The sequence below is a fragment of the Aquila chrysaetos genome, chromosome 3 (genome assembly GCF_900496995.4).
Source record: "Aquila chrysaetos chrysaetos chromosome 3, bAquChr1.4, whole genome shotgun sequence".
In the NCBI taxonomy this organism is placed as follows: Eukaryota; Metazoa; Chordata; class Aves; order Accipitriformes; family Accipitridae; genus Aquila; species Aquila chrysaetos.
In genome coordinates, this window is record NC_044006.1 from 29,905,999 (window position 1) to 29,919,086 (window position 13,088).

Sequence of the window (13,088 nt, forward strand, 5' to 3'; positions counted from 1 at the left end):
CCCTGCACGTTGAAGAAGCACACTTATGTTCTCCCCGAGTGTGCTAAAAGAAAATTGCTTAGAAAGCATTTTTATTTTATTATTAAAACTTATGTAGGTTAGTTTTTTGTTTGATTTTGTTGTTTGGTGGGTTTGTTTTTTGTGTGTGGTTTTTTTTTCTTTTTTTTTTTTTAATCTCACTTTCCATTCTTAGGGAAAAATACTTCTGGAAGAAGCTTACCTTAGTTTCCCTGTTTTCTAACATTCTTTGTTATAGCAAGTAGGGATAAATTAGCTCTGGATAAAAGGTAGCACATGCATAGTCTCATCTTTTACAAAGTGGCTTTTTATCAGACTAATTAGGTTTAATCTACAGTTTTGTTCACACACACTACAAAGGCTTCTGGAATATGTAGGTTTAACTGCTTGACAACTGGCATTATTATTGATAAACTTTGCTGTAGCTATAGTTATCAATTAACACTGCACAAGCATTTTAAAAAAATGGAAGTTTATTCATCTTTCAATGGCTCAAATAGCAAATAAAAGGACAGGATAAGGCATCAGCCAAGACAAGTTTCATGTGTCCAGTGGCTTCATAACACCTCAGTTCCTAGTATACAGGTTCCAAAGCAAAGTCATAATGTTAGTGGTTAGACTCCCTGGCCAAATGGACCCAAATGAGTACACAGTAAGATGAAGACTGGCTTATTTGCCATAGTTACATGAGTAACTTTAATTCTGCACTTGGCAGTCTACTAAATGCACATACAAAATTCTTATTGATAAATATTTAACATGACAAATATAACTTCTAAGACTTGAGTCCCTAAAATGTCTGTTAGCATGAAAGTTAAATATTTGCTACCTAGTTTGTTTGAGCACATTTTAAACTGTCAGTTATAGGCTTACACATGTATAAAAAGTATAACAGTTTGTGGAATTGATCTAGCCTGTCTTACCCCAGAGGAGTCCAAAACCCTCAAACATTCTGGTATATTTTTAGTTAAGATGCAGCATACTAACTGTGTGCTAGTATTCTTGCTGTTCTGAAGCAACTGAGGCAGTATGTTTTGTTTGGGGATTTTGGATGCACATGGTAAATGTTTCTGTATTGCAAAGCATGTCTGATTGTTTAATATCAACATTAACTAGAAAAAGTAGCTACAATGTTCCCCATTTGAAAATCAACATAAACTAAACAGTACAAAACCTGCAAAGAGCTTCAGCATAACACACCAGGTTCCCATAGCTGAGTATTAGGAACACAAAAGAAATTAACTGATGACACCAGAATTTCCCAGACAACATCTTAACTCAAAACACATTAGCGCTACTGAATCAGCTCCATTCCACCCAACTCCAGGGAGTTAAAACCCAAGGAACACCTAGACAAAAATCTACTCGCAAAAGGGAAGTTTCAAGGTATCAGCACATTAAGTTTCAAATGACCATTCCAGGCTTAGATGTGCCACAGGCTTATGACTTCAGTCTTATATGTATTCTGACCTTTTAGTTTTAAGATACCATATAGTCTACCAAGTTACAGATGACAGAATACGCTCTGTATTATTCACAATACCAGAGTATGGCACACATTTAAAGAACAGACACTGCTAGCAAACAGCTAGTTAGCGAAATCATTCACATAACTGCACTCCACAGAGAGGGCAGTCTTGCACTGATGCACAGGGACAGTCTCCATGCAACAAAGTTGAAAATACACCCTTGATTAAGCAACCTGCTATGTTTAGGTTTTAAAATTAAGGCATATTCAAATGTTTCAATGTAAAAGATTACATCACTCTTCTAGGTTAATCAGGTAATGCAGAACCACATATAATTTTCCCCAACATAACTGTTCGCATATACATTATTCTTTTCTAATTTGCGTAACTCCATGGCAAAACAACTGCATACCGCTTTGTTAGGTATCACGTTCACAATTGTAATTTTCAAGGCAACAAAAGACAAGATGAATCGACAATTACCAGTGATAAAAAAGTATGCTTTACAAGAACCCACAAAGTAATACTTCCCCTCTCTGTTCACTATTAAAGAAAAGACTGCCTATGAAACCCTACATTCAGAAGAAATGTGAGAAGGTAGGCAACTATGAAATGGACTGAACTTTGCTTCTCTTGAAGCCACATCATTTTTTTTTTTCAGTGAATTTGACTCTCAGTGCAGCTCCAATTCATGCTTTTAGTGGTACATTACAATTTCCAACATGTTAGAGTAATTTCAGTCACTTGAGCCTTCAATGGCATGCTTATAAATTATGGTTTTTATTAGTATGGTCAGGGTAGGAAAGGAATTCAGGGTTTTGATTATAAAATGCAACATCTTTCTCTGATCCTCTTAGCTAGGCTTTTTCTTTTCTTCTTCCCATTCTTTTCTTTGCTGTCTTCCATTTTTCTGGCTCTAATTTCTCTCATTAAATCAAAAAACACCTAAAAAAAGATGTAAGAATGTAAATGCAAAAACAGTCACAGACATATGAGTTAATTTAAGCTATCACTGATGATATCCACTTCAGTTGTTTAGAATAAAGTTGATTATATTTGTTTGCTCAAACTGGTTGCATATTAATCCAACAAATCTTTCACTGGTTTTGAAGGCCAAGTTGATATGACACAATCCTGCTTCTTTCATGGTACCAATATGTTCCCCTGTCTTCTCATATTAGCTTATGAATCCTGTCAGACAATTTTCCACAACGGTTGAAACAAGAGTCTCATCACCAGCCAAGATTTTTTTAAATGTATTATCTACATCTTACTGAGGAGACTCAAGGAAATCAGTTTACGTTTTGAGTCTTTTCAGTGATGAGCTGTAAAGGCTGAAAAAGTGCAACATCCAATTCTAGAAACATATTAATGAAGTAGTAGCACACACTGAACATTTCATGGTCAGTATGTCCCATGATGCAAGTCTAAACACAAAGTGACTAGGGGAAAAAAAAAAAAAAAAAAAAATCAATCAGCATTTCCTTTAAAGCAAAGTTATCAATCATACAACTACATAAACAATTTTTTAGATCAGGTAATCTAAACTGCCATGTTAAAATCTCAAAGTACACATGAACTTCATTTTCATCAAGTGGTTTAGTAGGAAACAATTACAAAGTTGGAGATACACAAATGACTTGTTTAAGATATAAAGGTTTAACTGACAGTAAACCTTGTAATTGGACTGCTTAAAGCTACTTTATGCATTTAAAAGCAGATCTTGACTTGCAGGAGGCTACAGCAAATAATAATTTCATCTTTATGACTTTATTGTAGGAAATCAGCTGAGCAATTCTAAAACTTTTCTCTCTCAGGGGATGTTCTCTAGACCTATGTCTGGGGACTTAATCCCTTTCTGTGAAACACGGACAGTGCAGGGGCTGAAAAGCTCCTCTGCAGAGCTCAGTTGGTTTTTATTTGCAATTACTTTAATCTTGTACGGACTGCAGCAAAAACATCAACCTTCATTACACGGGATCTGCAAAAAATCAATGTAACTAAACATTTCCATCAAGAAGCAAGATTGCCTTTAGATTTCTGAATGTGCACTAAGTTACTTGCTTGTACTTAAATCTGCGCTAATGGCAAGATGCAACTGTCAACCTGCTTAAGCACTGATACTGTACTACAGTATTTAGCTATCTGGGGTACGTAACCTTGTGAGAAGATGCGTAGTGGGTCACCTTTACCAAAGTGAGCGGAAGCTGACTGTGTTTTCCCCAACTGAGCAAACCATTATTCTGGAATTCAGAGAAGCCAGATTTCTTATAGAATAGTAATTTAAGTTTGCATAACAAACCCCGTAACTTCAGATGCTCCAAGTAACTAAAAACACCTGGTATTTACTAATGCCAACAAAGCCTCATTTATGGCCTGTCAAACCTTAATTCTATATGATACATGCTGATCTGGATCCGTAATGCTACCAGCTCCAAAAAAGAAACTTGGGGCAGCGTAGTAGCCTACCATGTGTGTGCAAAAGCTATTAAAAAAACCCAAAATATATACACACACATACACTTTTTTCCCCAGCTGCTAAATGATAGTGAAACAGATTTTGAAGAGCTGGGAATTTCTACATAACTGTAATAGACAGATGTTAACTGCAATCATGCACCAAAACTAAAAGATGTACAAGTTTTTATAACAGCAACAAAAAAATCAGAACTGTATTCAACAATGAGACTGAGTTCTGTTGCATTTAATTGACTTAATTTTCTCTACAGAACAGCATGAAGTTCTCAGTGTAGTACTGAACAATCCATTTCTTCAGGAAGACAACTGCCACAAGACAACAGTCAAGTTTAAGTTACTGCAAAAGAGAACTCGCATTACAGCTGTCATACTGTAATTGACAGCTCACATAAGGATTTACATTAGAGAATTTTTCAATGTGCGATCAAGTCTCAATAGCTCTGAAAGGAAAGGTTGGTACATTGAACTAAACTACTTATTTGTTTGCCACACATCTCTTACTCTTGCAGTCTACAAGGCTGAGAGTTATTCTGAGCTCTGTATTCCAAGAAGTCCTCTCCTTCAGAGTTATAGCTGTAACGCTTACAACTGATAATAATTTATCTTCCTGGAGACAAAGATTCTCTGTCTCTTATCTCATGACCTTCTGAACCAGGTTTTATCCCTGAAAACTCACGAGGCACTTCTAGGCTGCTCAAAGCTTAAAAGGGTTCATCCATTCTTCATTTAAGCAGCGTACAACACGCATCTGGTTAAACGAGGATAGAGAGGGCTCCAATTCCTCCCTTACCTGCTTTTGTAAGCTGTTTTATTCTGGCTGAGGATCAGACAGCATTCCTCACTGTTCAGAAGCAGATTGTCTTCTAGTTATAGAAAACATAGTAAGAAGTCTAGGCCAAAATAGCTGCCTCAATTTTTTAATATAATAAGGTCTTGTATAATGTCTTGTATAATGACTCCTTACAGTTTAGCATGGGATAAACTTGTTATGCCTAACATTTTCACTGTTCTACATGAAGTCACTAAGTCATGCACTCCTTGCAAGCTAAGGGAGAAAAGCATTTGATTCAAATTTCACAAAAATAATTGCTGAAACAATGAACACAGAGTATGACCCACGGAAAAGAAGTATAAAGTAAAAACTGATGGAGATATTCTTTGTATTAAGAGGCCAGTTATTACCTTGTCAACATTAGCTCGTGTTTTTGCAGAAGTTTCCACATAGTTAACATTCCACTGATCAGCTCTGTTTTTTGCTTCCTCTACGGAAACTTGCCTTTTATCTTCCAAATCCGATTTGTTACCAACTAGCAAAAAAGGAACATTCTCATCTTCTTTTACTCTTAAGATCTGCTCCCTGGAGGGGAGAAAAAAAAAAAAAAAAAAAAAAAAAGAAAATTAAGCTTTTTATGGAGTACTATTCTTAGAACACAAAAAGAACTCAAACTAAATATTCTTATCTTACAGTGAAAACCCACTTATTCCTTTTATGAAGCTTACATACCAGTAAAATCTTAAACCTCATTATGACATTACACAGAATGAAGACAGAGACAGATAACTAGTCCTCCAGGAAGGAAGGAGGTGAGTCAGTAAGAAACTAAAAAAGTCAAACAGGATTGGTTTAGGTGAGAATTTATATGTCATTCCTTTTAATAAAGGTGAGAGCATTTACCATTGTCTTTATATTACTATTTGTGATTGCCATTTTTAAGCTACCCAAACCTCAGTTTTACATTTGATTTTTTCCTAATAAAACGCATATGCCTTTTTTAAAGCTGATAAAATGGTCTACAGAATACCAAGAGAAAACCTCTTCCTTTCAGGAATCTTTCTCAAGTAAATTATATTCAGTCTCTGCAGAGATCTTCATTCAGTGTACAGATACAAGTTGCACATGCATCAGATTTTTAAGGACAGACCCTTCTACTGCTTGAACTACTACGATGAAGGGTTTAAAGTTGCAGATAAAACTCAGTACTACAAATGGTTGGGTACACAAGTCTTCAACACTTAAAAAAAATAATGGAAGTTTTCTTCTAATTGGAAATGCATTAAAAGTACCAGGAAGAACAGTTTTCCCAGAAGATGGAAATTCTCTGTTTTTGTCTCAGAAAAGAGTATAAAGTTAGTAGTGAAATGTAGCCCTTTAACGTGGAGCAATTTCTGGAAGACCGACAAAAAGCACAGAGAAACAAATTCCTTTTGCTGGCTGAGGTGAAACCTATTGCCAGATTTAAAGCTGAATGGAGAGAAGCTGAAAGGAGTTAACAGATATTCTAAAGGTCCTTGATTTGCTGTATGGCCCGATCCTTCTGCTGTTATAAAAAGTTCTGAATAGCATGCAGTCTTGTGGAAGAAGTCTACTCACAGGGCTGAGAAATTACAGATAGCCCATTATTTTTTTTAAACCAACAAATATATATTTAAGGCAGCTTGTAACACCACATTTATCTCTGAGGTGTAATTAAAGCAACATTCCTCCACTCCCCAACAAATATCAGTGCAAATGTTTTAACAGGGTCTGCAGCTATCCAAAAGTAGTTTGAATAGTCAGTGGATTAGGAAGGGTGGCCAGAAGAAAACTCAGTGCATCACTGCAGTATCTGTGTAAATCAGAATTCTGCTAAGAGCTAGTAGCTTTCAACACTAATTGTTCAGGCAATGCCAAACAATTTCACCATGTAAAGAGTTAATCTAACAGCAATCCAGATGACAATATTCTCCTTTGAGCCCTCTCTGAAGACTGATATCTCCTAAAAAAGAAATATCTAATTAATGATATGCCAGCTTGAAATCTAGAACTTAAAATAAAGAAATCATTAGAGCCAGATCAAGTCTACTCAAAGCAAGACCACATTTTATCAAACTGCCTTTCAAATATTTAAAAGTTTAGTTGTTGCAGGTCTGCTTTCTATTGAAAAAAAAAAATAATTAGTTGGAGCAATGGCATTTCAGAGCACATCAGGAACCCCACCAAAGACCTTGAATAGCAGTAAACAGCTGTCCTGTTGGAGTTCTGCCATTTCAGCAGAACAAAATTCCATGGAAACAAACATCCAAATTCTTCTGGTCACTCTCTTCATATCTGTCTCTTAAGTAGTATTCCCTCAGGCTGCTCAACAATGCCAAAGGTATTTTAACTGTGCCTTCAAGAGATACAGGTTACTTTTACACAGAGCAGAAAATGTAATTTTTCTGAGTTACATTTTAGCATTTACAGTTCTACAGTTTCAAAGGCAACTTGAAAGGCGCTTTCAGGTTTGGATTGGGGACAGTTCTAATCTCTTCATTAAAGGGATTTTTTTCTTCCATTTTTGCTGTATCAGCATGTATATTGTCAACACTCACCTTTGCTGGAAACGTAGGACTTTTTCTAGAGCCATAGAAGATCATGTACTTTGAAGCATTAACAGAATTTTAAACAGATTTGAACAGGTCATTTTGCACTCTGGGGGAGCTCAACTATACTAAATAGTCCTCCACGATTGACAATACCTAGCATAAGCCTGCAAACCAATCAAGGCCTGCCCGCCCCCCCCCCGAATATATACACACACACATATAGAGACACAAATAAATAAATAAAATAAAATAAAGAACACCAGAAGAGGAAAAACTTACTTTCTCCCCTCTTCAATACCTCTTCCTCTCTCTTAGAGGTGATATTAAACATATTCTGATACTTAGTGCTAATTAAGCTGAACTGTGACAACATCTCTGAGAAGCCTTATTTCAGCGGGAGGCAGATAATTTCTTTTTATATTTGTTTCTTTACTTTTCTCTCAGAGGTTATCTCTTCTCCTATTTCGCTACACTTTGAACCGGTAAAAAAATTTTCTTCTCTCTTCTGTCCTTTTTTTAATATAGTGATGAGTGATTTAAATAGGCACTCTCTCTCAATCAAAATCAAACACCTGTAATATACTCTTGACTGTTTAATAGTCTCTTAGAATCATAAGGGTTTTAAATATGCTGCATGCCTGAAAAGCATCTTAAAAAACCTTATCCTGTTAAATCTTTATTACACCAGAAAGATCCAGTTCCAAATTTTGTTTTCACCACGTTGCTCCCTATTAAGTAAAATACTGACTTTGATGGGAACAGTGAACACTATGCAGAACGCTATGCGGAACTTCTGTCTTGTAAATTCAAAAATTTATATCGGTATCTTTTACAGAGAAAAATTCCATCCAAGCAAAACCAAAGGCACAGATTTACAACAGGCCTTTACACAAAATGCGTAGCTACTACAGACTATTCAAAGATACTTCTCACCATTGTTGTTCATAAAATCATCTTTAAGAGGTAGGAAGACTTGTGTTGTTGATACTACGCATTTTGCTCTCCCAGAATACAAAGTGCATACTTCACATCGCCTAAGACTTTGCAGACAGACATCACCAGATGTGGTTCTTCTGCACAGTTTTCAACTGGAATCCAGTCACATCATCTTTATAACTATTAGAGTATTCTAGTATAAAACAGCTGGACATGCTACAGCTGCCCTTTTGTTCCAGGTGGTGTTTCACAGGTTGAGAAACAACATAATCCTCTATATGAAGCAAGAACTGAAAAAGATAGCTCTAGGGAGCACACGGTATTGTACATACATTCTATAATGTAATTCAGTACAGTCTATAAGCAATTTTTCTCAGATCCATTACTCTGGATAGCAGTATGCCTACTCACAAATACTGCTTCTTAGCAAAAAGTGCCAGGCAAACACTGATTTACAAAGGGCAGAAGCCTTCCGACGTTGCTATGTATCTGCTCTGTGGAAATAGCCTTTTCAGTATTCAGAAACACAGCAGCGAAGATATCCTAAGTGGTACAGATAGCAAAGGCATGGCTAGGCATCTGTTCAAAACATTATGTGACTACAGTAAGAGCTGTCATCCAGTCTGGACTATCATAAGGACATTACAAAACAAACAAAAAAATAACTTGTAATTATCTCACAGTAATTAGAATAATTATCTTGCCTTGTAACTTACCTGAAGTCTGCAGTTGCTGCAAAGGATTCCAGCTCTGTAATAGAGAAGACACAAAGAAAGCCTTCTCCACTTCGGAAGTAGTTGTCCCTAATTGCAGCATAGTCCTCCTGCCCTGCTGTGTCCAATATATCAATTTGGACTTCTTCCCCATCCAGAACCACCTTTTTCCTATAGCTGTCTGCTTTGGTGGGCTCATAATCTTCAACAAACTAGAAAACAAAAAACCTTCATGATATAAAATCATGCCTGTACAAGGCAAATGCTTCTATTTGCGTATAAGGATATAACAAACATCCGACATGGTTACAGTAACTAATAAGTAAGCATATGTATTTAGGCTATGTGAGGTACTTAAATGATTCATAGTTAAAGCAGGCTCTCCATCAGCCCAAACAGTCTATGGGTCTTTGCTTTCTTCAGCCATTACAAGGAAATTTTAGAGGTAACCGCGAAACATCAATGTCTGTGCACTACCCAAGCCTCTGCTTCTGGTCAAGCACAACATCTGGCTGTGCTCAATTATGCTATCAGGCAGTCCTGACTTTGAATATATTTAGTACCAATTTTTAAAGGACACTGAGGGCATAATGTCTGCCTTTTAATCAAAAAGAATGACTTTCACTGGAAAAAAGGAAACAAGAAACAGATTTTCTTTCCTCTCTTCAACAGCAGCATAAAAAACATGGAAAAAATTGGTCATCATTCAGGCATCATGCAACTTACCTAACTGAAGCAGCTTTGAGCTATCATACCTAAATAAGTTCTAAGAGGTCTAGTGAATGATGACAAAATACGCTGATAATATGACAGAGCATCTAATTGCTTAGAATTCTGAAAAATGTCAAATTATGCCTTCACAGGTATCTCTAGAGGGTAAATCACTAATCTGAAAAAATATTTTTGTTCAATTTAATCACTGACTTTCATACCACATCGTATACATTTAGACCCCTTCAGAAAATAACTGTACTAATGAATGTTTAAATAACACTATGTAGCAGACATATCCTGAGATAGTTTCTAGTGCAGATTCTTACCTCATCATACATAAACTGTAGTGTTAAAGCAGATTTTCCTACACCACCGCTTCCCACCATGATGACTTTGTGTAAAGCCAATGAATTCTGTCCTTTAGGCTTATTTGCTGCCATCTTTGGATTGCAGAAAATTCACAGGTATAAAATGAAAAAATCTAGAAAAAAAATATTACATCATTAGTTTTCTTTCCCTTCTACCACATGCACTGTTTAAAGTGGATTTGTTTTAAATCCCTACATATCTAAGAACTTATTTTCAGTTCTGTTATCTTCAGTGAAAGCTATCTGCTTTTTCACTGGAAGCCATTCCACAAATTATACTGAGCTCATCTTTTTTGTAGCATGAGCAAAGAAAGCCTTCACCATTTGGAAAGGGCACAAGTGGGTTCACAGCATCCAAGAGCAATTAAGGGAAAGGACTTACATTTTGGTATGCAGTGTTTTCTCTTAGAGACATAGTATTTGTCAAGAATTCTTGTTAGTTTACTACGCAAGAATTGAAAAAGGAAGCCACAGTGAGTCAACACCATACAAGAAAACATGAGATATGACAGCTGCAGGGGAAAGAAAACAGACATTTGAAGGAATTTCCAGCTTAAATAGCAAGCACCAAGACAGAGCAGCAGCAGCAAGGATTAACTAGTGTACTTTTTCAGAGAAAAGCAAGCAAATGTGTCACTTAAAACCTAAAAATACCCAGTTTCAGTAAGTCAATCAGGAACTGAAAGAATAATCTAGTTTATGCAGAGTGGAAAGATTCAATGTGCCTTCCTAGGCTACAAATGAGTTATTCTGTATATTTGGAATAGTTGTCTCAGCCCCACAACTGCTTGCTCAAATACAAATCTCTGCACCTCACCAATACCAAAGGGCTCTATGACAGTTAATTCACATACACTCTAATGTGCGTGTGCACACGTACAAAAAGTAACAATCCCGTTAGCTTTTTTTTAAAAAAATCACGTCATAGTTTTAGCAGATCTCCAACTACTATCTTCCTGCACCTTCATTTCATTCCCTACCTATCCCAACAGTAATATAACAGTATTTGTGTTACATGAAGACAGAATATTCTGTCTGCTTGCACTGTTCTTAAGACATGGGAAAGTCCCCACACAGTGACAGAACGTACCCGCCTCCAGAGATTTAAGGTCAAAACAAGCTCTGATGTCCAAAAACCATGACATCTACATTACAGAAGATGTAAATAGAAGACACATATAGTAGCAACTAAGAACCAGATGTAACTTAGATTTTGTTAATTAGAAAGCACAAAAAGAACATGTCCACATGGCAGCACAGTTTAGTTACATATCTATAGAACTATCAGATAATAATACAGTGTAGTAACAAGACACCTTTAACTCACTGCCTTTACCCATCACTATCATTTGACAGTCTCACACTAAAATTACATCCTCCTGCATAATGAATCACCCTTCTGTGCAGCTTAATCAGAATGTGAAGAATGACCATTTTCTTAAAACTTATATCAAAATCCCTAGTTGAGGACATGCACTAAGGTTGTTAGCAGTGAGGCAGTTGAGTGTAAAAGCATGCTGACTGAAGCTTCATTAGAGATTAAGCCAAACCTTCCTGGAATTAAAAAATAAATAAAAAGGTGTATTGGTTTTGGCTGGGATAGAGTTAATTTCCTTCATAATAGCTCATATAGTGCCTTGTTTTGGATTTGTGATGAAAACAGTGATAACACACAGATGTTTTAGCTGTTACTGAACAGTGCTTACACAGTGTCAAGGCATTTTCTGGTTCTCACGCTGTTCTGCCAGTGAAGGCTGGGGGTATGCAAGCAGTTGGGAGGGACACAGCTGGGACAGCTGACCAAAGGGATATCCCATGCCATAGCTCAGCAATAAAAGCTGGCAGGGAAGTTTGCCAGGGCTGCCATTGCGCAGAACTGGCTGGGCATTGGTCAGCTAGTGCCAAGCAATTATTTTAATTTTTTTTCACCGCTTGTTTTTCTTGGTTTTGTTTTTCTTTGTTTTAAACATATTAAATTGTCATTATCTCAGCCCACTAGTTTTCTTACTTTTACCCTTCCGATTCTCTCCCCCATCCCACTGGCAGGGGGGAAGTGAGCAAGCAGCTGTGTGGTACTTAGCTGCCTACCAAGGTTAACCGATGTGAAAAACTCTCTGGATCACATTCAGTGACACTAGTCATTCTGCTGTCAAAGAATTCTGAAAATGCAATTGAAAAATAAGTCACTTAAATTGTTTTCCCCAGAAAGATTACTTAAGTGAAATAAGCAAGAGCAAGCTGCTGTACTAATTATAGAGATATAGCAGAGAAATATAACTAACATTATGTTACAAGCTCTTTTAAAAAGGAGATGGATGAGAAAAACCAAACATTTCCTTTTAGGCCCTCATGGCTTAAAAAGAACCATTGCTTTCTTTTTACTCAAGAGGGAGTATGAGAACATGAAAATAGCTCCAAGCCATGTGTACATTTTCAACCTACTACATTGCATTTTGAACTACTCCACATTGTTTTGTCTTTGCACTTTTCTTTTAAAAAGTAAAAATGTGTCCTGATAGTCATGCTTACTTGTTTTTAGTATGTATTTCAGACAAGTAATATACAGAAAATTCCTCTGAATTTCAGTCATCAACTGACAACAGCTCAGTTTGCCAAGTTTAGAGTACAATACATACTCTCAGAAGCACAGAAACTGAAGCAGTAGTATACCTGGATATGACCTATACTACCTTATTAAGCAACAAAACAGACTATTCTTCTATAAGCACTTCAATACTGGAACAAGTCCAAACGAATTCAGCAGGACCTCTGACAGCTGAGTTTGTGCAAAATCAATACTACAACCTGTGAAAAAACCCAAATACACAATAGTAATGTTTCACAATAATATTTGTTGTAAATTAACCTACAGTCTTTAAGTAGATTGAGCAATGTGAAAATTCATATTTTACTAGAAGCTGCAATTCAACAAGTAGTGTCCCAGTGTGACAAAGAGAAGCTGCCACTTTTTGTACTTTGTGCAACAGTTGACACATGCTTGAAAAGCCAAAACAATGATGTCCAACCAATAAGATCCTTATAAATAA

The 13,088-nt window shown here is 36.4% G+C and overlaps 1 protein-coding gene across 11 annotated transcripts in view; it reads right to left on the bottom strand.

Annotated features, from left to right (window-relative positions):
• Nucleotides 1-473: 473 nt before the first annotated feature.
• Nucleotides 474-13,088, bottom strand: part of RALA (RAS like proto-oncogene A) — a 30,545-nt gene continuing 17,930 nt past the window's right edge. For 7 of the 11 annotated variants that reach the window (XM_030009389.2, XM_030009391.2, XM_041122643.1 and 4 more), the window contains 4 exons: nucleotides 10,000-10,154; nucleotides 8,963-9,171; nucleotides 5,148-5,322; nucleotides 474-2,432 (listed from right to left, as the gene is read on the bottom strand). In XM_030009389.2, coding sequence (XP_029865249.1) covers nucleotides 2,310-2,432; nucleotides 5,148-5,322; nucleotides 8,963-9,171; nucleotides 10,000-10,113 — 621 coding nt within the window. In that variant the 5' untranslated portion in view covers nucleotides 10,114-10,154 and the 3' untranslated portion in view covers nucleotides 474-2,309. Of the gene's footprint in view, nucleotides 2,433-4,755; nucleotides 4,829-5,147; nucleotides 5,323-8,962; nucleotides 9,172-9,999; nucleotides 10,157-13,088 lie in introns of all 11 variants that reach the window. The other 4 variants (XM_030009388.2, XM_030009393.2, XM_030009392.2 and 1 more) reach the window with 2 other exon arrangements.